This window comes from Neopelma chrysocephalum, unplaced genomic scaffold, assembly GCF_003984885.1.
Source record: "Neopelma chrysocephalum unplaced genomic scaffold, ASM398488v2 Primary Assembly neopelma1_26, whole genome shotgun sequence".
Lineage (NCBI taxonomy): Eukaryota > Metazoa > Chordata > Aves > Passeriformes > Pipridae > Neopelma > Neopelma chrysocephalum.
The window spans coordinates 20,505,843-20,533,080 of NW_020897695.1; the positions used below are offsets into that span (position 1 = coordinate 20,505,843).

A 27,238-nucleotide genomic window follows, 5' to 3' on the forward strand; every position below is an offset into this window, starting at 1 on the left:
TAACACCAATGTTTCCAAACAAAGGTTTAGAGACAGTCCACAACATGGCCTAATACCCCAAGAATGCAAATAATTTCCCATGTTCTCATGACTCCCCATAATATTAAATAGTGCTACATTCAAACCTTTCAGCTCAAATTTCACCAACCCAAACAGTCACAAAAAGGATTGGGCTGTATCCACAATGTGGCTGTGAGACAAACACTAGAATGACCAGCAGCAATGCAAGAGTTAACAGTGTTGCCATACAAGTGGTAATAATAGGCTTCAACACTAATCCTCTGCTGAGCAGACTGGGAAAAGCTCATAATTTCTTTGGTTCTCTTGTTCCACCCTGGCTGCTAATTCAAAACATAGTTATATATCAGTTTACATTGTGAAGGTCATACCCACAAAGCCAGGAACATTCCTTGTCTAAACAGGACTGCAGGCTCATAAAATCTGTGCAAATGCACACACAAATCTAAGCCATTAGGGATGTCTGGATCTCTCACCCCTATGGATTGGTCACAAATAGGATGCATTAGCATTTTAATTCAGGTCAGAAGTGTGCTTTTGTAACAACCCTTCCCGTTGTCCCCAGTTTGTCACCATCATTCTGTGTGGTGATTTTCAGCCGCACCAATTCAATTCTGTCCTGATGAAGCTAAACTGAAAGATGCATTACAGTGACTCAAGGGCATTCACAGAATCATAGAATCAGCCGAGTTGGAAGGGACCTCTGAGATCATCGAGTCCAACCCTTGGTCCACTACCCCATGGTTAATAGACCATGGCACTAAGTGCAACATCCAGTCTCATCTTAAAAACCTCCAGGGACGGAGAATCCATCACTTCCCTGGGCAGCCCATTCCAATGCCTGATTACCCTCTCTATAAAGAATTTCTTCCTAATATCTAACCTAAACCTCCCCTGGCAGAGCTTAAGACCATGCCCTCTTGTCTTACTGAGGTCAGGCTGATGGGCCTGTAGTTTCCTGGGTCCTCCTTCCGGCCCTTTTTGTGGATGGGCATGACATTTGCCAACTTCCAGTCATCTGGACCTCCCCAGTGAGCCAGGACTGTTGGTAGATGATGGAGAGTGGCTTGGCGAGCTCTTCCGCCAGCTCCCTCATCACCCTTGGGTGGATCCCATCTGGTTCCATAGACTTGTGGGGATCCAAATGGCTCAGCAGGTCGCTAATGGTTTCCTCCTGGATTACAGGGGGGCTATTCAGATTCTTATCTCTTTCTACAAGCTCCAGAAGCCAGCTGTCCTCAGGACAACCTGTCTTACTGTTGAAAACTGAGGTAAAGAAGGTGTTAAATACCTCAGCCTTTTCCTCATCTTTGATAACTATATTCCCACCCATGTCCAATAAAGAATGAAGGTTTTCCTTGCCCCTCCTTTTGCTATTGATGTATCTGTAGAAGGACTTTTTGTTATCCTTCACAGAAGTGGTAAGATTAAGTTCAAGTTGTGCCTTTGTCTCTCTGATTTTCTTTCTACATGGCATAACTATATTCCTAAACTCTTCCTGAGTAGCCAGCCCTTTTCCCCATAATCGGTAGGCTCTCTTCTTTACCCTAACTTCCTTCAAAATCTCCCTGTTCAGCCAGACCGGTCATCTTCCCTGCCAGCTTGCCTTTCGGCACACTGGGACAGCCTGCTCTTATGCTTTCAAGACTTTCTTCTTGAAGCATGTCCATCCCTCCTGGACCCCTTTGTTTTCAAGGGTTGTTTCCCAGGGTACACTCTGAACTAGTCTTGTGATTAGGCTGAAATCTGCCCTCCGGAAGTCCAGGGTAGAGGTTTTATTGATGGCCCTCCTTGCATCCCTGAGTGTTGAAAACTCTAGTATTTCATGGTCACTGAGCCCCAGACGGCCTCCAACCACCACATCTCCCACCAGCCCGTCTCTGTTTAAGAATAGAAGGTCTAGTGGGCCCCCATCCCTGGTAGGTTCATTTACCAGCTGGAGCAGGAAATTATCCTTATATGCCCTAGGAATCTCCTAGACTGCTTCTTCTCCGCTGCATGGAGTTCCCAGCAGACATCTGGCAGGTTAAAGTCACCCACAAGAACAAGGGCTGGCGATTTTGAGACATCCGCCAGCTGCTTGTAGAATAATTTATCACCCTCACCATCCTGGTTGGGTAGTCTGTAACAGACTCCCACGAGGATATCAGCCTTGTTGGCCTTCCCCCTGATTCTGATCCACAGGCACTCAACGTTATTGTTACTGACTTTAAGTTCTACAGAGTCAAGAGACTCTCTAACATATAGAGCTACCCCTCCACCTCTCCTACCCTGCCTGTCCCTTCTGGTAGCACTCCAGTCATGCAAGTCATCCCACCATGTTTCTGTGATAGCGACTACATCATAGCTTTCCTGCTGCACGATGGCTTCCAGCTCCTCTTGTTTGTTACCCATGCTGCGTGCATTGGTGTACATGCACTTCAGCTGGGTTGCTGATTTCACTCTTAACTCGGGCTTTCCACCCTTAGGCTGCTCTCTGGAGAGCCCAGTTTCAATCCCTTCCCCCTTCAAACCTAGTATGCCAGACTGAGCCTGTTCTAAAGCCAAGCCTTCATCAGATGTTTGCTTCTGCAGAACCATTCCTACTATATCCGCTTGTAAAAGTGGATATAGCCACAGTGCCAGCTACGTTCATAGATTCTGAGTGTTTTCCATGTCAAACCAACACCAAAACCCAACTGATCTTCACAGTGGTCCATGTTCTTTAAGGGGAATCAAAACCAAAACTCATCTTACATGAGGTTTGCAGTGGTAGGAAGAAGGGAAAGGAAGACAAAAAGGGAATGAGGGGTGCTGCTGTCTGCTATTTTCTCAGTTATTTTGAGTGGGAACCTGAGAGCCTGGAAATAAAACACCTTCAAAGCCATCAAGGGTCAACTATTGGTTTCTTGGGGACTGGGCACACTATTCATTTTCCACTTGGCACTGGAGTTCCTTAGAACAAGCCATTAACTATTGTCATAAACAACAGGCATTCAGCCAGTAGGGGCAAGGATACACTTCAAAATCTGCACTTATAATTTACTGGGGTGTCTGGGAATGTATTCTGTTTGATACAGTAAATTAAGCAGGAGTACTAGGGTGTATTTTTATTTTTCCCAGTTAAAACTCTATGTATTCAGGTTGTCTGTCAAAAAAACCCCAACCAACTTAAAATGTGTCTTCACAGCCCTGGATGCAACATCTGAGCTATGAAACCTGGCTGAACAAGTTCAGTCAGTATGAAACAGCTCTATGCAGACCACCAGAAGGTATGCTCTGCCTCTTTCTACTGAGGCAATACATTCATAAGTTGCCTGCACTACTGCAGAATAGGCTTATTTCTTAGTGTCCAATACTGGGGGCTCCTGTGTCTTCTCACCTGTTCCAGTAAAACACTCCATTTCAAGCTTAACTGTAAACACAAGTAATATTCTGTTAAGGCCAACAAACCAGACTGCTTTCAAGGCATCTGTTTTAAATCCAGTCTCTGCTTTTTTTCTAAAAGATTTAAATTTCAGAAGCCTACTTTTATTTTCAAAGGTTACTCACGGGAACAAGTACTGCAGCCTGGCTTACTGTAACTTCCACTCGTTTCCCTCCATGTCCTAAATAACCAACCTTGTGTACCCCTTCTTCCAATCTTTCCAATATCCTGAACTTATTTTCCAGTGCCTAACACCTTGCCACCAGTGTTCTTCTATATGTTCAGACCTCCTACCCAGTACCTTCTCACACATCCCCTACATCACTAGCATTTGTGTTCCCAATATCTTCGGCACATGATGTCAAGCCATCTGGTTTTACCCACTAAAGCACTTCAGTAACACCGTGGCTCCCTAAGACTCCTAGGACTTCTCCAAAAGCCCATCTCACAGCATCATATGCTTTCTCTGGTTTTGGTTCACTATCTGAGCAAGATGAAACAGTGCTGTTGGAACTACAACTGCTAGGCACACCTTCCAAACAGATAAGGAAAGTGTTTTACCAACATTTCCCTTTGTGGGGGCACCAATTGGAGTCAATCTTCTTTACCAAGTCACTGGTTTTCAAGAAACACTTTAGAACTGCAGATTATTAAGACCCCCTAATACATAGAGGAATGTGTCTGAAGCTGATTCACCACGCTCAAAATTTACCAGAGGGCAAAGAGTTAACACAGACTCCAGTCTCAGCAGCAGGACTATTTCCATAGGAACCAAACCAGGTTAAAAAAAAAAGCTAATTTTATACTGAAGTGGAACAATCAGGTAAAAGTGAATTGAAACCATTTCTTATTACTCTTATGGGATTGGATTTACTAGATGGAGTTGCCAAATATATGGTAATGTGCACAGCTCAACTGAGCTTCCAATACACAATAAAAGGGAAAAAAGCGCAAAACTTTCTGGGACAACTCCAGACTGCCTCAGTCTATAGTTATTGTTCATATCTAAATATCCCGTGGCTATAGAGAAAAGGTCATTCTTGCAAGGTTTTTAAATGATTCATATTCTTGACTTGTAATCTGTCACAGATTACTAAAGGACTCTCAAGAGGAAACCCTGAAAATATTTTATGCCTTTATATGGGAGGTATTTCCCAACATCCAAGTGGCTTTAAAATGAATTTATCTTTAAATGTCAAGAAACCACCAACAGAAAGCCTTTTTGAATCTTTGCTGAAGAAAAAGTGAGTGCAAGGACTGCAACCAGCAATTCAGGAGCAGAAAAAATTTTTGTAATATATAAACCCACTTAAAGACTACACTTAAGGGAGCTGTATCAGCTCATCATCACCATTAACCCATAGTACCTTAACGCCTACAGCTACAAAAAGCAGCAAGAAACCCAAAGGGGAAGGGGTAAGGGGGACTCACCTATGAGATACATGCCAATCCAGTCCCCTGCATCCACTTCCTCTTTTATATCCCAGTATATCACCAGGTCCTGCGAATGCCCAATGGAGTAGTAGGAGCTGCTGACCATCAGGGTGGACCGGCTGTCTGAAGTGACAAGGTCTGTGTCACTGGTAGACCTAGGAATGGTGACCGTCTCATGGGAACTGTTCCTGATGTCCATGTTATGGAACTGGTCAGGGTTATAGCTGTATCTGAGAGGTTCTTTGCACCGGCGTCGATTTTGTGAGTTTCTAGATGGAGACGCCATGGCTGCCAGGCCCAGGAACCTGTTTTGGTACAGATTCTGCAAAGAAAAAAAGAAAGGACAGTATTTGCAGTATTATTCATTTTTCAGTGATATCAAAGCTCAGGAAAAGGAAAAGTAGTAAGTTATAATGAGAAAGTAGCAGATCTTTTTCCATTTGTCATTGCAAAAAGACATAATAAGATGTAGCAGGAAACACAGTGCTAACTCAGCTCCTACTCTGTAATTCTTACCATGAAAACAAGTGTAAGAGCAAGCCTTGCACCACCAGGCTCAGCCACAACTGGCAGTGTGCGGAGATTAATAGGAGCTGACTTCTTCCATGTTAATGCACACATACAGATACAAACATTGGGAATATCAAACTGCTAGAGAGCCAACCTCTTTTAACATCAGGAGACAGTCTTCTCACTTTTGACACCCGGAGTTAAGTCTTATCCCCAGTAATTCTTGTTACATTTACAGAGGAATCTTTCTTAAGGTGCAGTCATTCTAGAGACCATATTCCATCTAGAGAGACCGGCTAGCAGTGAGTAAGAACTCTTCCTCCCTGCTGGATATCTGAAGAGTGAACGCCATGAAAATGGAGTTACCCCTGTTACCAAAAGAGAGATGTCTTCACTGGTGTATAGGTACAAACCAAGTGTTGCAATGTGTCTCTGTACAGCTGATGGCTTCCAATGCCATTGCTCTACTCTGTTTTCTGCAGTAGACTTTGAGATGCTAAGCACGCCCACTCTGGTAGGAATTTGGGAATGCACCAGAAAATTAATGGGAATCGAGAAGGTTACTGCAGAGTAGTCATCATCCTAGCAGTTGAAAAATATTTAAATTTCAATCTACCCTTCTCTTCCTCAAGGCAAGCTGAGTGACTTGTACAAAATGTGTCATGGTGCACAAGTTAAAAGCTTTTGTGAGCTGGCAGATGGAGAATGCTTAAGTTATGATTGGGTTGAATTCTGATGTGAAGACATTCCCTGATACTGATCAAAATACTGGTTATTCTTTACTTCAGTACTGTTTGTTTTTTCCATTTTCCTTCCCAGCTTTCCCTCTTCTCTCCCTACAGCTCTACTATTTCAATCACTCAGCTTTTCATTATTCATTAGCCTTCCATTATCCGTCTGTTGCCAACCATGCTGTCAAGTCTGTTAGATACAAAACCAGACAGCTTTTCAGTATGCTATGAAATGCTTTTCACGTGGTCAGAAGTCAAATCATCCTTTTGAACTCAAACAAATTAAGCGGAAGAAAAATCACAGCTCCTTTGTCCAGTCAAGCAGCAATTTAACACTGGTTTTATTAAGGTTATGGTAGCACAGAAGAACAGTAAGTCCTGAAAAAAATAAAATATTTTCTTTATTAATATCATTGCAGGGGGAATAATTAAGAGACCTATTATTGTGTCTTAAGATTCTGTTACACAAAAACTGTACAGAGAACAAAAAATTCAGCTGGCATGTTTGCACCCCTAGAATATGCTGTCACTTGGCAAACACTGCCCAACAATGCTGACAATCCGCTGACCCAAATCCTCACTTACTGCATTAAACAGGGTTTATAAGCAAAAATAGCTGCAGTGGGAATGCCACACCTTGTAGTAAGTGCCGCAAGATTGAAACTAATAATGCAAAAGGCTACACCAAAGGTAGAGGAATAGAAGGAGGAAGGAGGCATGTGAGGGAACGAAGTATGTGGTGTTGCCTTTGCTGTGCATCTCATCATATCTTTGCTGCCTCTTTCTAATATTTATTCACTGTTTGAAGAGAGAGTTCACGTCATAGTATAAAGAACCAATATCCCAGGTAAACAGAAAAAGTATCTTTTTTTATCAAGAAACATGCTGTGAACATTTTCTAATCTGGGAAGCACTTTTGGACATGCACAACTATCATGCTCTAGTCAGTAATTTAAAATTGCTGGTAGCTTCTGTCACTTAGCAAAGAAGGCATCTGCTGTCCCAACAGTACCTGACACAACTAGAATTGTTTTTATAATAGTGAGATATCAATGCAACAAACCTCAAGCTCACTCTTCTGGATTAGTCTGTATCATTAACATGGGTTCCTCCGCTCACAGCATTACCCAAAAGCTACTTCAGTTCAAAGGCAGACGTTTTATTTCTGGTGACAAACTACTCCAGGGAATAGTGGTTCTGCAGATACTTTCATTTTTGAATGTTAATGGATGTAGAGTATTAATTAACTGCATACCTTAAAATTAAATTAGACTTAAACATTTTTTTCAGCTTCAGCATGACTTTAAGCAGTTTTAATGGAAATGGTAAATTTATCACTATGTTTTAATTCTGTAAGTTCCTATTTTGCTGTATATTGATGCCAATGGAACAAATGGCATAATTTTAAAGCAACCCAGAAGGCCAAATTCTCCACAAATTGTAGTCTCTCATATTTCCAGCATTGATTCTACACAAATACATTAATCTGAAAAAAAAAAAAGAAAATCCCCAGGCCGAAAAAAATCCCAATAGTCACACAATCATCTGGATTAAATAATGGCATTAAAATACAAGCATGACTGTATGAATAAATAGAAAAGAGGTTAGGTAAACTAGTTATTTTATTACCAGCTTTGCATGTTTTCAATGCAACTGTCTAAAGCCCTCAAGCCCTGCTGATAGTCCCAGCTATGGTCAGACAACTTAAAATAACTGCAAAGACATCCTATCAATATCTTCTGAAAGCAATCTGATCCATCATATATACCTAACATATAAAAATAAATATTTTAAGGGTTTGAGATTAATATTTATTTTCTCTCCCTTTGCAGCGGTATGCACACTATACACAGTACTCTAAACTCTAATTTCTAATACAAAGTATAAAATACAAAGCAAGAACAATGAACGGCCAAATGCTAGTTGTCAAAAGAAACAAACATCTCTTCATTCCTGCCTCAAAACAGTCATTCTATAGCTGCTTCTGCAGTCAATCTTTCCAGGGGTGTTTCCACCCATTGACTCCCTCTACCAAGTGACCCCCAGGCTTCACTTTCCCACTCACTCTCCTCACTGCTGATTTTTACAGAGCTCTGGAAAGCTTTGTTTCTAGAGGTCTACCAACCCCATGAAAGTTCTACTCAAAATTAGATTTTTTGAGGATTATCTGTGGGCAGAACTTGCCTCTTATTTATGTCACTTAGTCCATCTAATGCTAGCAAACATCAGAAAAGTTAATTTAGGATTATTTTTATCACAGAAAAATGCAATTGCAATCCCTAACAGAGAAAGTAGGAAGGAGCAGACAAAAGAAAATGACAGATGACATCTGATTGTAAAGAAAACTGACTTCGAAAATCTACACATAGAAAAACTGTAATCAGTAAATACCAAGAAAAAATATTTCACAGAGTTTCTTCCCACATTATCTCCCTTTCTCACTCATACCTCTCTCCTTTTCCGATTACTGTATGGCATTCGGAAAGCAGAGAGCTCTTGTCACTGCCTTTTCCTTTATCACCCAAAAAAACTGTACCACCAATGGTAGTTGTTCCCTTCTCTGAGACAAGAAGAATCCTCAGGCAGGAAGGCTTCACACCATTATAGCCAGCTGAATTTTACCAAAGGATTCCGAGCTGCCACTCATTAACTTCCACTGGAAATCTGTAGGGCTTAATGTTAGGGGGTTTATTTTTCTTTTCATTTGGGATTATTTTAAATCATGCCAGAATGGTGCATGATGCTTTAGCAATGCAGAGATAGATTTCACCTAAACATCTGCAAGGATCTATCTCCGTTCTCTATTCAGACAATTAAGAGCTGTCTTTTAGATACTTGGGATGACACCAGTTGCCTCCTTTTCTGCTTAGAACCTGAGATTAGCTCAGTTAAATTACAGCACAGTGCTAATAATGCCAAGGTTGTGGGTTGGATCCCCATAGGGGACATTCACTTGTGAGCTGGACTCTATAACCCTTGTGGGTCCCTTCCAACTCAGAATATTCTGTGAAAGATATATTTGTGCAGGTCAGGATGGCAGTATGATGAACTTTTATTGCTCATACCAAAGATACTACATGATTGAAACACAACCCATCACTGGAGCTCTGGCAGATGAAGAAGTTACAGGGAACAAGGTGATAACGTTAGCCACCACAACAGTGGGCCCAAAGTAGTCATTCAGATGTCTGCAAGCATCATCACAACCCGAATTTCAAGGGCAAGTACCAAGAAAGAAAACAAGATATCTTTCTATGATGGGAAGCTTGGGACACAGCACATTTACGCACCTGAAAATATATTAGACCAGCAGTCAAGTCTGGTATCATAGGCAAATCAGAGGTGGAGTCAGTCTTCTGGTTGCTTCACCAGAGATGAAGGCTCTCCTGATAAGCTTTTAGCCTTCACTTGAAAAGCTTATATGTTTTGTAAAGACAAGAGGGAGCCAAAACAGATTTAAAAGTACAAAATTAGGGCAGCATGGTAAAAGTGGTAAATTATCACAGGAAAAAAATCTTCGGACCAGCTTTAAGATGGTAAGATCATGTGTATCAAAAAGGATATTTTACTAACAGAAATAAGGTGGCATCAGCCTGTATGAAAGGTTTAATTGACTGGATGCGAGACAACCTAAAAAGATTTTAAAAACTTAGTCACAGCCTATGTATGAATACCCAGAGCAAGAAAGACAAGCAGGAAAACAACAGTGCCTACAGTCATTGGAGATGATATGACGGGAATCTGCAAGCTAGAGCTTTGAGGCAGACCTTTAACTTGAAGGTGAGGCTGTCAAAATGGCTTTCAGTATGTAAAACTGTTTTATTAGAGCTTAAATTAGAATTGGCTAAGTTCTGAAGGACAGGAAACTCATCTCTGTTGGATGGAAGAGCAATAAAGAACTGCGTGAAAGTGAAAAGATATGACAGTGAATCTTGCAGCTGCTACCTTACAGGGCAGGACTTTGTCCTCCAGCCTTGCTCTCAGCCTAGCAATGTGAAGTCCTTGGAGCTAACAATCTTGCTTTTTATAGCCCTAAAGACTTATTGCAGGATCTGCTTCTTGCTCTTCCCAGCAACCTTCTTAACTCCACTTCCCCTACAGGCCTGCTGTGGAAGCATCTTTTCCCCATCTGCTCTCCCCACCCACAGCCCAGAGGGCCCTTTAGCTACCACCACTCAGCAGCTTTCAGGGCTGGTACACTCTCCCTCTGTCAAACTCTGAGCCAGGAAAAGGTAAATAAAATACTCAGATTTCCTCCTTTCTGCCTAGGGACAGTCCACAGCACAGCACATTGTACCTGCATAACAAACTCAACCAAGAGAACATTTGCATTTCCCTTCACTGCAGGCATAGTACAATTGACTGTGCAAAATGCAAGGCAATGGAGAGGTTAGAAGGTTAGAGTTTGAAGGTAAGCCATAATCAAGGTTACAGCTTCAGCTATTATAAAGCCCTCCCATCAATCTACTCCCACCTATCACAGCTATTTATTTACCATCATGTGAGAAAAATCCCTTTGGACATTTGGATTTTGGAAGAATTGTTAGTATAATGCTTAGAACAAATAGGATTTTTAAAGCACAGATTATACTACAGCCAAATCCAGTAAACAAGGCCCTAGAGTGCAAAGAACTATACAAAATCTTCTCCAAATCATCTAGTATCTGACTTGCTGAAAACATAAAACCCAACATGAAAGTCATGAAGCTAGGGATTGGAGAATGTTAGGAAGCAAAAGGATTTGGAGAGCACAGAGAACTTTGTAGGATCAGCCCATTTATTTGAGAGGCACAGGAATGGCTTCTTAGAGCTCTAAAAGAATTACTTAATTGCCCAGGGAGTCTCAGACTTCCATGGTCTACTGACACCCTTTTCCCTGCAAGATATTACAGAGCACATACATGAAACTGCTGTTCTTGGGAAGGCTGAAATGAAGGCTGTTAACATTTCAGAGGGATGCATGCCATAATAACACTAAAGAACTTAAAGAGCATTTGTCTCAATATTGGACATCTATGGCACTATATATATGTGTGTATATATATATATATATTTATACCTATAACGAACACTAATCGGAAATCGAAGGCATTATACATCAGCAGTGGGGCAAATGGATGTTATTAGTCAGTTCATTTTTCCATTTCCTGACCTTTGTGAGTTTCCAGTCCAGCTGTACTGCTATGTTAATGTATCCTCTTACATTTAACTTTGCTTCAGTCGTGCAAATCAGTGCATAAATAAGAATCAAAATGAAAGAGTTGGCCTCAAGGTCAACACGGCAAGGTTTGGTGCTGCTGGTGTGGGACTGATTCCTGATGCAGACCTATTAGTCATAAGGCAACAGAAACTGGCAGCACAGTAATCAGGGGTACTCTGGAATATGGGGCAATGACTGGAGGGAAATTGAGTTCACAAAAAGGATGAAAATTAATAATGCTTTTTTTCTTCTCTTTATGGAAGACTGCAGTCTGAAGAATCCAAAAGAGCATGCTGAAAGATACACACATCGCATTTCCAATCAAATCATTCCAAGAATTAATATTTGTACTTCTGTAAGTATATAAACCAGACAAGTTTCTTAAAAAAAAAAGTCATTTTACCAATTTTATATGAAATCACTCAAACTTTCTACACTGTAGACTACTTATGTCTAACTTATGTCTAACTAAGAGCAATTAACAATCTTACATTCAACATATTTTTATTGAGGCATAACTGTGAGTGATAATTCATTCACAGTTCATAAAGCAATGGGAAGTTTCTGCAATGAAATGAAGCTAAGGACAAAATTAATTTCTTATTTTCTGTTAAATCAGTAGCAGAAAAACAGTCTTGTCTCAGCAGTTTGGCACAGCAGGGGATAAGAAACAGCCATCAGACTTACCCATTACAGAAAAAAGATCTGGAAACATTGCCAATATTTTTAAAGGACACAGTCAGGTAGAAAATAACAGGTAAACATGCAATATGGCCTGAGTATAAAATTTTAAAAAGATAACTGTAAGGAAATAAATAATAGAGGGGACAACATGGTAACATCTTAAACCAAGATAACATTACTCAGCTTCACTTTTCTTTCCACACTACAAGATTAAAGAAATAACCTTAGAATCTGCTTACATACTACTATCAAATGCTCACAAGTCCACAATGATTGCCTTTGCTCATGCTTTCTTATGCACATAACAGGAAATTTGTATTTTTTACTTCACTGGTTTTAAACATCAAAAGCAGGCAGAGAAGTGCTGCTGCAGTACCAGACAGAAGCATGGCAGTGATTACCTCCCAACAGGTGCAAAACAGTACATTCATACATGGAACAACACACCCTCTCTTAACAAGCATCCTCATGTCCATAACAGCCAGTATGGACATCAGCTTCACAGATACACACTCCTAGTGACTGTGGTGCCAAAGACTGAAAATCTCCATTCCTCGTCTTTTAAAACCCAAGGATGATATTTTTGAACAACAATCATTGCAAGAAGAAAACCAATCATTCTGTACCAGGTGCTAGTACTGGTTTATCCATTATTTAAAGCAAAGAAGCATCACTCTCAGAAAAGGGTTGTCTCAAAAACCCTGTGTGCCCCACACTGGTCTGCTTAAGAATCATCACCACATTTATGAGGTCCACTGCAAAGGTGGACAGTGATGGCCTCCCAGGAATGTTACTTAATTCATAGGGGTTTTAGGAGGGAGCACATAAGAACAGGGACGCTCTTCTCTGCTGCAGGCTAAAAATGTCGCTGCTCTTCTGTGAGTTGATCAACTTATACTCCTACTAAGAAGCCCTGACCATGCTTGATGCTCTTTTCAGGTTCTGCACAGCACATAATAATAGACATCTCTTACCCGATGGATTTTTATAGCCAGTGGCTTCAGTTGTTCAAAGACTTTGTCCATGAAAAAAAATCAATGTCTTTAGTAGTACTAACAAAGGTCCGGATTCATCCAACTCAAGCTTCGAGTACTTGAGCCACACTCAGGAATGCCAGACTCTCTGAGTACTCAGAGGGAAGAAACAAGCTCCTCATGAAAAAGACTGAGGCCCCGGGTAAGGTTTTCCTGGAGAGGATTGAATTCCATCTCTATGATGTTTTTAAGGAGTCAGTGACTATGGGTATCCTAGGCACGTTAGGTTAGGTAGGAAGGAGTCAGATGTGTATGAACCTCTCAAGCTGTAAGATTTTACATTACATAAAGGTAAGTGGGCAAAGCACTCCTGGGAGTGGCAGAAAATGTGTATTGTAAGTACAGTCAGGCATGTAAAATGGAAACAAGGTAAATTAAAAAACATACTAAAGTACTACGTGATTTTCTAGAAAACTATAAAATCGCAAACTAGACGGTCCATCCAGAGAAAGTAAGTGCATAGAAAATAAAATACTTAGTATAGTGTACGCACTTTACATGCAGATCTTTTAAAAAATGTGATACCAGTAAACATAGCAGAGGTTTACAGGAAAAGCTGTGGAGACATCCTACAAAATTTAAGAGACTACCAATGAAATGATGTAGAGTAAATATGAGTTGCAGAAAGATATCCAGTAACGTACACAGTTTCCCCGAACTGTCAGGTTATAGTAATTTCTCTGTTCAGAAGCAGTCCCACATTTCCCATATCTCTTCCCCAAAGTTCAGCAACTGGAGGAGTCTTTTTTGCAGAAAGCACTCTTAATTTCTTATGCTATATGAAAGTTATAAAAATTCCAGGATTCTCTACCATTATGAATGCATTATACCCTCCACCAAGACAACTGTTTTGCTAAAAAACAAACCTTGTGTGATATCTGTAGTGCATATTGCTGCCAGATTGAAGAAAAGACACTCGTAACGTATTGCATAGGTGTCAGGCATAGCTTATTATGTATAAAACACATACAGAAAAAGAAGGCAACAGAAAGCAACCAAGCACAGATATCAAAAGAGAGGTTTTTAATATTAACCTCCCTTCAGACACAAGTATAAATCTTTGCAAATGAAAGGTTCATGTGTGCACGTATGAAAAGACTTTCCTGCAGAGCTCAGTTGTATGCGTGTAGTATTCCCACCACCCACGTTTCCCTCTCTGCCTAGACACTTGTGTGCAGCACAAATGGATCCATATACATACACACCACAAGACATTCATCGCTGCCATGACCTGTAAAATTTCTGTAAACTCTGTGAGTGCCATTCCCTGGAAGAGCTGGGTACGCTTTATCTCCTGCCTCCCTCTATTCCAGACTGTCAGCAAGGACCCTATTCCTCTGTGCCATGTCTCTCACATTGCAGCCCATGCCATAGCCATATTCCAGGTGACCATGCACCTTCCTCTCCTCCCAATACATTTTTATTCTCAAGGCCTATCTCCTCTTTCTCACATGCCAATAATACCACCCTCCCCACACTTGCAGGTAGGAAAGGATGGGGCACATGACATTACTTGCTGTACCAGCCATAAAACAGGCAGCGGATTAACATGTGGGGACAATAAACCCACAAATCCCAGGAGGGATGGAAGGAAGCTCTTTTCACTCATGGTTCTTTCCAGCTGCCCATGATGGCTGACCTTCATTCCACAGCAAAGAAAACATTTAAAGTCTCCTATTTCATTCATTGCTGCTACACTCTGTCATGCTTCCTACCTCCATCTATATTTCTTTAAGAGAAGAGTGTTTTGAAGTGTCAGTCTCTTGGCCTCCTCAGGCAGTGAGGCAGGTAGGTACTATTAGGAGCCTGTCGGGTATTAATGCCTATATCAACCACTCCTTTGATCTATGAACAACAACAAACCATTGCAATAAACCAGTCTTTCAACCAGATACCAGCTTCAGAGCATGCCCTCAGCTCCATCTTCTACCTTTCAACAAGGCCTAGAATATTCCCTGACATTTTAAAATTAATTGGCTACAGAGCTCCTGTTATTACCATATTACCTCCAGTCAAATACAGAAATGTCATATAGCTGAGTGTGCTTGATCCTGTTTCTGATAGAATTAAAGGCAAAATTCCCCTTGATTTCAATGTGGAACAAAGTGACTTTGTAAAACAAAGGAAAACCCATATAGCTGTCAACAGCTTCAGCTAACAAGGGCTAATCCAGACCTGGAAAATAAAGTTCATATTTTTCACTAAAACACTGCAAACATTTTCATCCATGATGCAACCTATTCTGTTGGAAAACACATCATACAAACATACAGAGCAGCAAGTTGCATTTCAGAACACAGATCACACCAACTACTCTTAGAATGAGATCTCAAACCCTAGAAACAAACCTGTGATTTGATGGGTTAGGATTAGGATACAATTATTTTTAGACTATGATATCTGAATGTTTTTTTCCTATGCAATTATAATAATAGAATCCCACACATTTTTCATTTTTTCAAAAGAAAACTGGAACATCAGACACTGAAGCATAGTCATCACCATTGCATGTTTTCTGTCTGATGTCACTGGAGGATAGAATGAAAACTGCTTGCAAGTGCTAAGAGTTTGACTTCCACATTTAAGCATGTTTATTCTCAACAGACTGACTTCTTGTGTCTGTATACTCTTGGGGAGATTATGAAAACAAAATATCTGAAGTTCATTATGGGGTTTTTTAAAAGACAAATCTAAGATAATCAATATTTTGAGGATCAAGAATTTGCACTGAAAAACAGTAAAGAAAAACTGATTTATGTTTAATAATGTCACATATCCATTATTTTATTATTGAAAGTAATCCTGATGCCATTAAAAACTTAATACTAGTGATACAACCCACAAGGCATAGTTTAAAGGGTTAGATTTCTCTGCTCCTGGACAGGTAAAACTAGCCTCAGATAAGTATCTTCAAACCAGATTGCTACTTACTATTTCATCTTTATTAAAAGTTGTTTATGTTTTGATTGTATAAATCATAATAAACTACCATTCATGAGAAAGTAAAGAAACTGGGGAAACTATCCCAAGAGAAAATGAGTGGCTCTAGTAATAGAGTCTCTAGTTGAGGAAGAAGATTCAGATTTTACAAAAAAGAACATGTGCTGGCTTTACCTAGGGCACAAAAAAGTCCTACATGAGAGAACAGAAGCTGCTTTCAGGAGCTCTGGATAACTGTAAGATAATTCTGAGCTACATATCTAAGGTTTTCTGGGGAACTGCTGGCCAAGGCTAGATGAAAGGTAGCCTGGTAGTTTCCCCCGTTAAACAATTATAGGCATAAGGCAGATTTTCAAAGTAGAAACCACATAGAACAACTTGAGCAGACTAGTTCAAGTACATGAAGAAGAGGCCACTGGTGCAGGCTCCTCCAACCAAATATAAACATAAAAGAGAGACGAGCCCAGTGACCACCAAGAAAAATGGGAGCTGCATACAGAGATGGGCAAGTCCTGTTGTGACTGTATGTTTTCTAAGCTTCGCTCAAACTTACTTTGCTGCCAATATACCTCTAAAACAATAATTAGATATTACTGTATTGTACCACACAATCATATGCAGAGGCATGTCCATCTGCTCACAATACTGTGTGAGGTTTTAATTTACTTTTTTTCTCTTTTACTCCAGTTCAAAAGGGTTTGCGTCCCTGTGTTCAAAAGGTCTTGTGAGAATTTTCAAAGAAGAACATGTCCAAAGTCCATGGGAAAAATTTTATTTCACTCATTCACAGAAAAGCACAAGAATGGTTCTGAAGGAAGGTTCAAACCACAGTTTCATTTAATTTTAATGAGGACTGCTAGTTAGACTTAACACTTTTTGGCTGCCACTGAATACTCACAGAAGAGAAGTAATTACAGTTTTGAATTCCACACTTAAAGTAAGGCCCAAAGGAAAAATTTTTTTAACATATTTTTCTGGTAACAAATCCTCTGCCAAAGAAGTGTCCTAAATTAATCAAGGATTAGGTTCTAGGGCATTGCAATGGAAATCTACAGTTTAATTAATTAGTATTTATAGAAGCCCACACAAATAAGCAAGTTGGAAACTTGTTTGGTTCTTGCAGGTCTTAAACCTGAGTTCTGGAAGAAAGACTGAGACATGCACATTCATCATCATGCAACAAGGCAGTGGTCACATGAGCAGCCATGGCCTGCCTGGATGTCTTGGCGTGGGACTTATCACAGAATCAAGGACAAGAACTACTTGCTGTACAATTCCACGCACAAATCAATGAAACACACCTTGGTCCACAGATGCTACTTTAAATTGCTATTATTACTTATTAGATAAAATGCTATTCAACTTAACCTTAGGCAGTAAAACTGGAATGTCAATAAAGTTAAAACTTGACTTTTGAACAGGCATTTACATTAGGGGTTCCAATGCACAGCAAGAATTCATTGGGGTGTACACACTGGGTTTGCATGACAAAGTTTTGGTAGCAGGGGGGCTACAGGGGTAACTTAGGTAAGCAGCTGCCAGAAGCTCCCCTTATGTCCAATGGAGACAGTGTCAGCTGGCACCAAAAAGAGTCCATCTCTGGGCAAGGCCAAGCCCATCAGCGACAGCAGCAGTACCTTGGGATAACATTTTTAAGATGGGTAAAACGTTTCTGTGCAAGACAGAAACTGCAGCCAAAGAGAGACGTGATAATATATGAGAGAAACAGCCCTGCAGACATCAAGGTTAGTGAAGAAGGAGGGGAAGGAGATGCTCCAGGCACCAGAGCAGAGATTCCCCTGCAGAGATTCCCCTGAAGACAAGGTGTGCCCTGGAAACTCATGGAGGTCCACAATAGAGTAGAGATTCACCTGCAGCCTGTGGAGGACCCCACGCCAGAGAAGGTGGATGCCCAAAGGAGGCTGTGACAGTGTGCAGGAAGCGCACACTGGAGCAGGCTCCTAGCAGGAACTGCAGACCTGTGGAGATAAGAGCCCACTGCTGGAGCAAGTTTGCTGGTAGGACTTGTGACCCTGCAGGGAACCCACACTGGAGCAGCCTGCTCCTGACAGACTGCACCCAGTGGAAAGGACCCACTCTGGGGCAGTTTGTGAACTGCAGGCTGTGGGAAAAACTCATGCTGGAAAAGTCTGGAGAACTGTGTCTCATAGGAAGGACCCCACACTGGAGCAAGGAAAGGATTCTTCTCCTTGAGGAGAAAGGAGCAGCAGAAACAATGTGGGATGAACTGGCCACAACCTCCAGTGGGGAAGGCATTTTTTAAGATTTCATTTTATTTCTCATTACCCTACTCTGCTTTGATTGGTAATAATTCAAAGTCATTTCCCTGAGACATCTGCGTTCCCATGACTGTAATGGGTGACTTTATCTCAACTCATGAGCCTTTTGTTATATGTTCTCTCCCTGTCCAGCTGAGGAGGGGAATGATGGAGTGGCTTTGGTGGACACCTGGCATCCAGTCAGGGTCAATCCACCACAGGGTAAGACCTGCAAACAGAGAAGACACTAATTTAACAAATTTATCACTTGTAACACATAAGCTTAATGGCCACATACTGTTTTTGGTACCTTTCTCTCAATATTAGTGATAAATTAACTTGATTGCTGTATTTTTGTAACCTTTAACCAGAAGCTGAATGTTTGCATTAAAGACATTCAGATCTGATTTAGGAAGTATTCCTGGAAATAAAAACAAACAGCCTTGTTAGCAGTGGAATTAATGCGGCTGTTTTCCTGCAGAGCTCTATCCTTCATCACCAAACCTCAACTGAAGTCCCAGCTTTTTGCTGTCCATTCCAATGCAAAAAAAGACCCAAAGCAAAGGTAATGATAATCCCAGTGACTTGCCAGCTGCTGGAGCAGGTGACAAACAGCTCTACCTGCCTTTCCCCCAGTCCCACTTAGGGTCTCCCTCCTCTTCCCAGCCCCTGAGGCCTATAGAAACTGAATTATCTCAAAGACAACTACTCCTTTCTGTTTCACTTCAAATTAGGCAATGGCTTCAGAAGTAATTAGGTAAGGGAGTGACAGATAGACAGAAAGGGCAATCAGAAGTCTGATCAGCGCAGGAAGATAGACTATAAAAACATTATACATAGCCTCCACTGATTTAATTGATTACTCACATGAGGGAATTTCCTCATGTGTACAGGTCTGCAGAAATAGGTGTTATGGTTTTTCAAAAGCCATTACAAGCACATAACATAAATCTAATCAAAGTGACTGTAGTGGGAACAGGACCTGATCAAATATGTAACACAACACCACTCCCTTTCCAGCTCCATTCTTCCTAATTACCATTTTTTAATACAGAGTTCAATGTGTTCTCATCCTAGTGAAAAATTTTAGTTACAACATAAACAAAATATGTTTCTATTTGCTGTATGGATTTTGTGACAGATTTTCATCTTACTAGTAAAACCGGTGTGATTTTTCTCTCCCATGCTAAATGAGGCATCTAGTATATAATTTTTCTTCGAGAAGCAAAGAAATTAATAGAGGTGAAAACGCAGTGTCATAAAGAATGGACTAATTTAAATTGCAAAGTACCAAAAAATCTTGTTTATATTTTTCATTTTTAAATTCCCAATGCAATTAAAGTATATATTCACATAAAGAGTCAGAGATAATGTATTTGACAGAGCTTTCCTGATGTATTGTAGAATAATTTTTTTTATTATGCAACTAGTTCTGTAAATGGTTTAATATTAATAAAATTAAACATTAACTGACTTTAATTAGACTTTTATCATGTAGAGGTTCACAAAATAATGGATTTTTTCAGGCAGATTCTCTGTTTGCTTTAAAGAGATGGGCTACATTTTAAGAATGTATTTAAATTTCCCAGTAAAATCAAAATATTTGTGCATGTCAAAACAAAAGTATATCCACACATCACGCAAGGGCAAAGCTGCAAAATACTATGGAAGCAATGCAGGTTCCAAGTATGTAAATCCTGAAAATCAAAAGCATATTTGTATTTTACCAAAGGAAATTATAAAGCCTTTTATGCCAGATTTTTTTAAAAGCCCACGAGCTTTTAGTTGACAACAGCCAGTACATCAACAAGTGTCATCTAAACTCCAAAGGCACACAATGGAGACATCGTTTCCAATGTCATCAGTGTTCTCCAGTATGGACCATGGCTTGTGCATGTAGGTGTAGATCAGTGTAAAAGTGAAGACAGCCTAGGCATCATCTCGCATCTCTTAGGTATGATGCAAAGACTCCTGTTAAATTCAACAGGCCTTGAAGCAATTCCTGTCCCATTGTGTCATTTGGGGTTCTTTTAAATTCCTAAATACTCAAAGTTAGATGGAAAGCACCATCTTCACAGCCTTTCACTTACGTGATACAGTGAGAAGAATAGCAAATTTCCTTGTAAGTGCTCTTTTCCTAATACTCTGGATGATAACATTGGCCAGTTGTGCTGTTTTTTAAAGCATGTCTTCATTTCTGGTGGTGCCCCTTAAACACTCTTATGTTTTCCCAAGTGTATAGTTATTCCCTTACAAGTCTGGCAGATAATAAGCAAATACAGAGAATTGTTCCTTCAATTAAACTAGTGCTGGAAATAGGGACCAACGTAAACAGGAAGAGGGAATCGTGCCAGAAATTAATCTGTTTCTTAATTTCTCCATTAAGATGTAACTACTATCTCAGCCAATATTAATGTACTCGAATTAAAAAGATATTAGGAGAGCAAGGGCTCTGGTTCACAGCTCCACCTCTCCTCCTACCACTGCCTCCCATCTTGCTGCTGGGACCACCAGCACCATCTGAGAGCCTACAGGACAAGTCGGGGGGTTTCCTTCATGCCTGCAGGCTGGCTAATCACCATCCCTTTTGCACCCAAATGGATTTTGGTGGATCTGTTGGCTCTTCTGCCTATAACACAAACATATACGAAGAGTTGCAAAGTTCGAAACACTACGTATTTTGGTTATCATTAGCACTGAGAAAGGCAATGCAAGTGTATAAGGTGTGGTTTAAAGCAAAGGGATTGCAAAATGCATTATTTTGGCTATGTGGGAATGTGTTTGTCTGGAAAATACTTTTCAGTATAGGTTCTACCTATGTACACTTTTTCATAAAAAATAATTCCTATAACTACTTTTTGTTGTTGTTTATTTTTGCTCAAGAACTACACAACAAAAGAATTTTGAAAGGTTTCTTTCTGTCAAATCTTAAATAAACCACAAGTAACAACTCTACAGTAACAATGGTTGGCATAGGAACACCAACAGATTTTTTTCATAAATAACTCTTTATTAAAAGTATGGACTCCACATGTGATAAACTCTAATAAAAGGCTTTTTTTTTTTAAATAAAACATTGCTGTGTGTCTTAAAGAAGGACTAAATCCATCCAAAACAAAAGGTTAATATGCTGTCCTGTGCCTCATCCAGAGAAGATCTTTTAAAAGCCAGAAATTACTTGCTGGAGCCACCACATGCTAGAGCACTAACTCTTTTTGTAACTGAGATTGTGTTTTGATGGAGTCATAATATTTTTTCGGCTGTGTTTCTACCTTTTCCTTTCAGGTTTTTTTACAGCCTTCATTGAGATTTGACTGAGGGTAACTTTTCTATATTGGTTTTACAGTTAAGGGAGAGAAAAGGGTGCTCTGAAATACTACCAGAAGCATGATTTTACTCTGTTTATTATATAGGGCATATGTAGGGAAACTAACTTAAGAAACAAAATTAGATGCTTAAACACCTGTAAATAGTGCTCAGGCATCCCCAAGGATTTGGAAAGGTCCTGCACTTCTTGTACCCATCAAGTTTTCAAATTCATTAGAAATACTGGCATTTACCTCCAATGCTTACATTGCAAATCATAAGCCTTATCTGCAAGGGCAAGTAAGTGCCCTTGGAAGCACCTACCATTCATTGCCATGCATTAAATCCTGCATCTGGTTTGTTTTCCCTGAAGTAGTCCATGCTGAGATTGAAAGGGAAACAATTTTTTTTCTAATAACAACCATAAAGGAGGAAAAAAGTGTCCAGCTGGAAATACTGTTATAAACTTAGTTCAACATGCTTTCCATAGGGGATGTGGAGGGTGGGGTGAGGCAGGGGACCAAGGAATGACTTGCTTTAATTTAAAAAATGTTTTGCATTTTTGCCTCCATGCATAGAGGTGAGTGGTAGAAACCGAGCCAAAGCTGCAGTTAATGAATTTTGTCTATAAATATAGGTGATATATCTAATAGACACTTATCACTTTGTGATAAGTGATTTATATCACTTTGGTACATCTGAATACAGCTGACCACATAGACTGAGGACCAAGACTCCCTTATCTTAACCACAAGACCCTGCAGAAGAGACAAAGCATCACAGCAGTTGACTATGCTGTGGCAGGTAAGTAATTTACTTTCTTCCTGCTGTTGTGTCAGCTACCTATTTCTGGCAGGATTATTGGTGGGAGGTATTTAATACAACTTCCAAGATCTCCTGTGTGTTGTATGTCAGGGCCCAGTTTTGTTAAGACATTTAGCTAGCAGTGAGAGATCCACTCATTTAAAACTTAATATCACCACAGATGAATTTGAAAATGCTGCAGATAGATCCTTCTGGTACCTACATAAAATACAGCTTTGCTCATAAATTAAACAGGTATAATGCACTCTGCTTTACTAAAAAACCCCTATTCTCAATCTTTTTCTTACCCCTTCTGCTATTAAACAAGCCCTTCCTTTCGAGTCTCTTCAATTCAACCTCTTGCAATCCTACCATGACCTGCATCATCTTTGGGGGTATATTTCATTTAGGGTTTGGGTTTTTTTCCCCTCAGAGTAATAAAAGAAACTGCCAAATACCTGTGAAGATGTACTTACCTGATGCAATAGCTGCAAAATTCAAATGATTATCACATGAAATGTCAGCTTGTGAACAGTTTTTCTAAACTAGAACAGTCAAGGATTGCTCTTCATCAAAGAGTCTTCCAGTGACTCTTCATCATATTTTGTGAAACTACATGCATGTAGAATACCACTGAGCTTGCAGCTAGACAGAGGTGAAAGAAGGAGTGCTGTTGGACACAAAAATTCTCCACAAAAATTCTCAGTTGTCATCATCAAGAGACTTCATGCATTTCCTCAGACATTACAGCACCGCCTAATTTGCAAAGAGGCTCAAAATACCTTTCCAGAAAACCTGCCAGTGTCAGAGGCTCTCACTGGCTACTACAGAGTGCAAAACTTGACACAGAAAGGATATGTCCTTGTGAAACTGGAAGAACATAATGACCTACAACATACATGGCTATTCACTGAACTCTTACTCTTCACAGAATTCAAGTTATTTGCATGATTAATAACAAAGGAAAATATAGAAGCAAACACGCAAACAAAAGCCCCAACCATATCAACATTTCAGTGACAGAAATAACAGTAGATAAGCTTTAGTGCACATTCTGGCTGTCTTTGATAATGCATAACAATTCAGAAGACTAAGCTATGCAGGAAGATGCATACAGCAGCAGTGTGTTACGCATGCACATAATCTCACAGTTTCCCCTGGTAAGTGATTAGTGCCATAGTCACACATCCCTGCATCTCACACATTAGTGTCTACCATGATGGCTGATTTGTGTGTTGTGATGACTCAGAATTAATTCACAGTTAGAAGCTGCAGGTTTCAGAAAATGTCTTGTGAAGGTGAGTGGTTGATGCATTTTGTGTTTTGCCCACGCATGGATTCGTGCAACTGCAGTGTTACAGTTGCCTGCTGCTCCCAGGACCTCCTTGCTATGATCTTATAATCACCATGTCTTGATTCAATAAGAATTCTTGGGCCGGCCACACAAAAAACCAACACTGACATCAGATGGATGCTTAGTAGGTCATTAAAAAAAAAAAAAGAAAACATAAACAACAAAAGATCACTTCAAATGAAGCTTGATTGGGTGTGTTCTTGAAAAGGTGCTCAAAATACCTGAACCACTTTGTTTGATCTTAAACACGGACCGGGGGCAGCTGCAACGAGCTCCGAGCTTTGGCACATTCCATTATATGAATGGTAGTGAATTTATAATGGAATGGTATGGATGGTTTTTATAATCAGAAAAACACACTGACCTTAACACTACACAGGTGGAGCAGCATAATGACCCGCCAATTGTAAGCGCATCAATTCCTGGGGAAAAGTTCAATGAGGTTAACTCAGCATGTATCCCATAACCAACATAAGCGACATTTAAAAATATTGTTTTTTCCACCAAAACCTGTCTGTTTTGACGACATTTGATTAATTGATTTGTTCCACTGTTCAGTACTGAGTACATCTTACCGTGTTAACAGTGTACTACACTATGTTCCAGTAGAGCTGGAAGCTGTCCTACAGTTCAGTGCTGAAACACATGTGTTTAAAAAAGGAGGAACGGTGTTAAGTACAATAAACTTTTCGGGCTGTATAAGATTAAACATAATATCCATTTAACTTAGGAAGAAACTGAAAGACAAGACACCATCAATGGATCTTCAGCTTCATTGCAAAATCCTTGCATTGAGTGAGCTTAGATGAGTGCCAGACAATCCTCTTCCCATCAATTTATTGACAAGCTTGGATATTGAGGGGACCAGCCACAAATGAAGTAAATTTCAGTGTACCATGCTGGAGCTGATCAGGTATCCAACATAGTCTGAATAGTCAAAGATCAGACTGCAAAATACGGTGAACAAGATTCTGCTTCTCTATTCAACCTCAACCAGTATTAAAGGATCCACATGATGCAAAACTACACAGAGAGAAACAAGGAAACAAAGAGAAACTTAAATCTGAATAAAGGAGGCCTAATTAGCAAGGGCAGAAGGCTCTCCAAACATGCAATAATAAAACTTTAAGTTATAATTTAAAAAGTGAAAGACGTCCACAACTCAGACACAACAGCAAGATTTATGATGTCTGTATTTCAGCTCTCCTTTGTGATCAGGGCACACTGACACTTTACAGCTTCTCCACAGCACTAGCAGGGAAAGCACCTCAGCAACAAGACAGTTCAACACCTGGAGACTGTTGGCCCACCCTGACATTCATCCCCACCATCAGTTTCTGCTATGCACTCAACGACAGCTGAGAAGGCAAGGGAAAAAAAATAAAGCCTTAAAACAACATGATCAACGACACTACTAAAATGGCCAACACAAAAACAAAAAAAGAGAACGCAAAAGAGTTGGGCAAGGTAGTGGATTTAGGAAGACGCTCTACTGTTCAGAAATGTTCAGCTGAAAAAAAAAGGTTTATAAAACAAAACAATACCATTTGATCATACTCCTCCAATATTAAAAGGCTTTCAAAACATGTAATAGCCATGAAATTAAACAAAGTAAAAGTACACATTGCTTTGTTATCTCCTTCTGCATTGCACAAGGCACTAAATCTCAGGGACATAATCTGTTTTAGACCCAAATTTGCCAACTGCCTATAGTCTGGTGGCCCTTTGCTTTTATTGAAAAAGCGTATTTACACTGGAAATAAAGCAGGGTGATCCGAAAGTTGGGCAAGGAGCCACATTATCTTTAAAGGTAATCTCAGAGAAGTTAATCCACATGCATACTTTTTTCAGCTGTCTGTTAGGAGTGCACACAACAAAACCTCTTCCAAATAGCTGAACTGTAAATCCACTTCTCACAACCACAGTCACCATGAATTTTCTACAGCCTTACAGAACCTGGTTTCAGACTTAATAGCTTCTCACATCACAAAAAGTCATATACTACATTGTACCATGTACAGTAGAGACATTCCTTTATGTCTCTACTGTTAGTGATTTGGGATAAAAGCACAGGTTTCTTCCTAAACCAGTTCTAATGCAGCTTTCATAGAGAGGAAGTTTCATACTCCACAGGCAATATGAAAAGCCCACAGCCCCACTCCTACCTTCAAAAGCATCCACACCGCAACAGCAGGTTATGCAGACCAGGGATGCTGCATGATCACTCTGGAGGGAGGAAGAGCTCCCAGACTTGCATGCAGCCTGCCTCCTGCTGTGCTGAGCATGGCTGCAGCAGACAACACAACCCCAAAATTTATTGCAATAAATTTCCTCACTCCTCCTTCCTCAAAGCATCTCAGCATTACAGACTTCAATTCAAGTCACTTAGTTTGTGAATGGGAAGCAAAAATAAACTTATATACTATCTACCTAAACTGCCTGGCTCACACGTCCTGCAAAACCTATACTGAGTCACAGAAAGCATTTTTTGCACGGAGATAAAATGTGTTGCGATCCCTTCACATGTTTAATCCAGAAAGAATGATGCTGCTCAGGGTTTATAGCAAGCCTGACAGAAGGCCCAGCTGCCATCATCCACACAGGAACACCCCACAGGGCAGCAAAGCTCCAGTGCCACACTGTGCCCAGGGCTCTGCCACCTGCAGACTATTCACTCTCTGCTCCAGGACAGGTGGCACGTGGGCCCGTATGCATTCAAACTTTAATACCAATAGATAGGAAAGGTGCTATCTTACACATGAATAGATTTATTCAGGGGTACATTTATGCTAAATGATGTGCTTCAGAAATGTAATTATAGTTGAAGTGCACTTCAGGTAAATTGGAGAGCCTGTGATCAGAAAGATTATCGGTGCTCTGATGAACACTGTTTTCTGGATTTCTTTGTTGGCTGTCTCTTGTCACTTATGAACTCCTCTCTTTACATCTAGATGACATGTTCCTTGGCACTTTTGTTTGGGTTTCACATGGCGCTCTATAGCATTTGTCCTGTTCTTCTCAGTCCATGACTGGGTCTGCCAGTTGCTATTGCAATAGAAGTCGAAACAGCAAATATTTTATTTCAATAAAATATTCTATTTCAATAAATGCATATGCCAACATATCATCTCAAGGGCCACAAAACCAACTATTTTTATGTTTAGAACTTGTGTGATAAAGAAGTGAAAGGAACGGACTAAAGAATACAGGAGTTGTGCTGTTTGTGTCAAGACTACTCGCAGCCTGCATATGCATTGATTTTCTGTCTGGGAACAACAGTTTTCCAACAAAATTAGCCCTGCATAGAGGATGAGTATTTTCTTTTTAAGATCTCTGTATGAGATTAGCATGATCCAGGAGAAAAGTGAAAAATAGGGAGAAGAGTCCACTGAGCAATGGAGACTTCCTAACCTAATTCTCCTTCTGAAAATGAAGCAAATTGAAGTTGATTTAATTGATGTTCACTACCCCCCTGATTTCTCTTTTTATCTCTCTCACCTTGCCTAACACCTTCTCTTTCATCACCCATCATTTAACA

General features: G+C 40.1%; 1 protein-coding gene across 9 annotated transcripts in view; it reads right to left on the minus strand.

The window, feature by feature from the left end:
* Positions 1-27,238, minus strand: part of HECW1 (HECT, C2 and WW domain containing E3 ubiquitin protein ligase 1) — a 265,996-nt gene that overhangs the window by 177,517 nt on the left and 61,241 nt on the right. For 8 of the 9 annotated variants that reach the window (XR_003533038.1, XM_027675830.1, XM_027675827.1 and 5 more), the window contains exon 2: positions 4,856-5,180. Coding sequence is in view for 8 of the 9 variants with exons in the window: in XM_027675830.1 (XP_027531631.1) it covers positions 4,856-5,180 (325 nt within the window). In the remaining variant the exon portion in view is untranslated. Of the gene's footprint in view, positions 1-4,855; positions 5,181-24,064; positions 24,123-27,238 lie in introns of all 9 variants that reach the window. The other variant, XM_027675825.1, reaches the window with a different exon arrangement.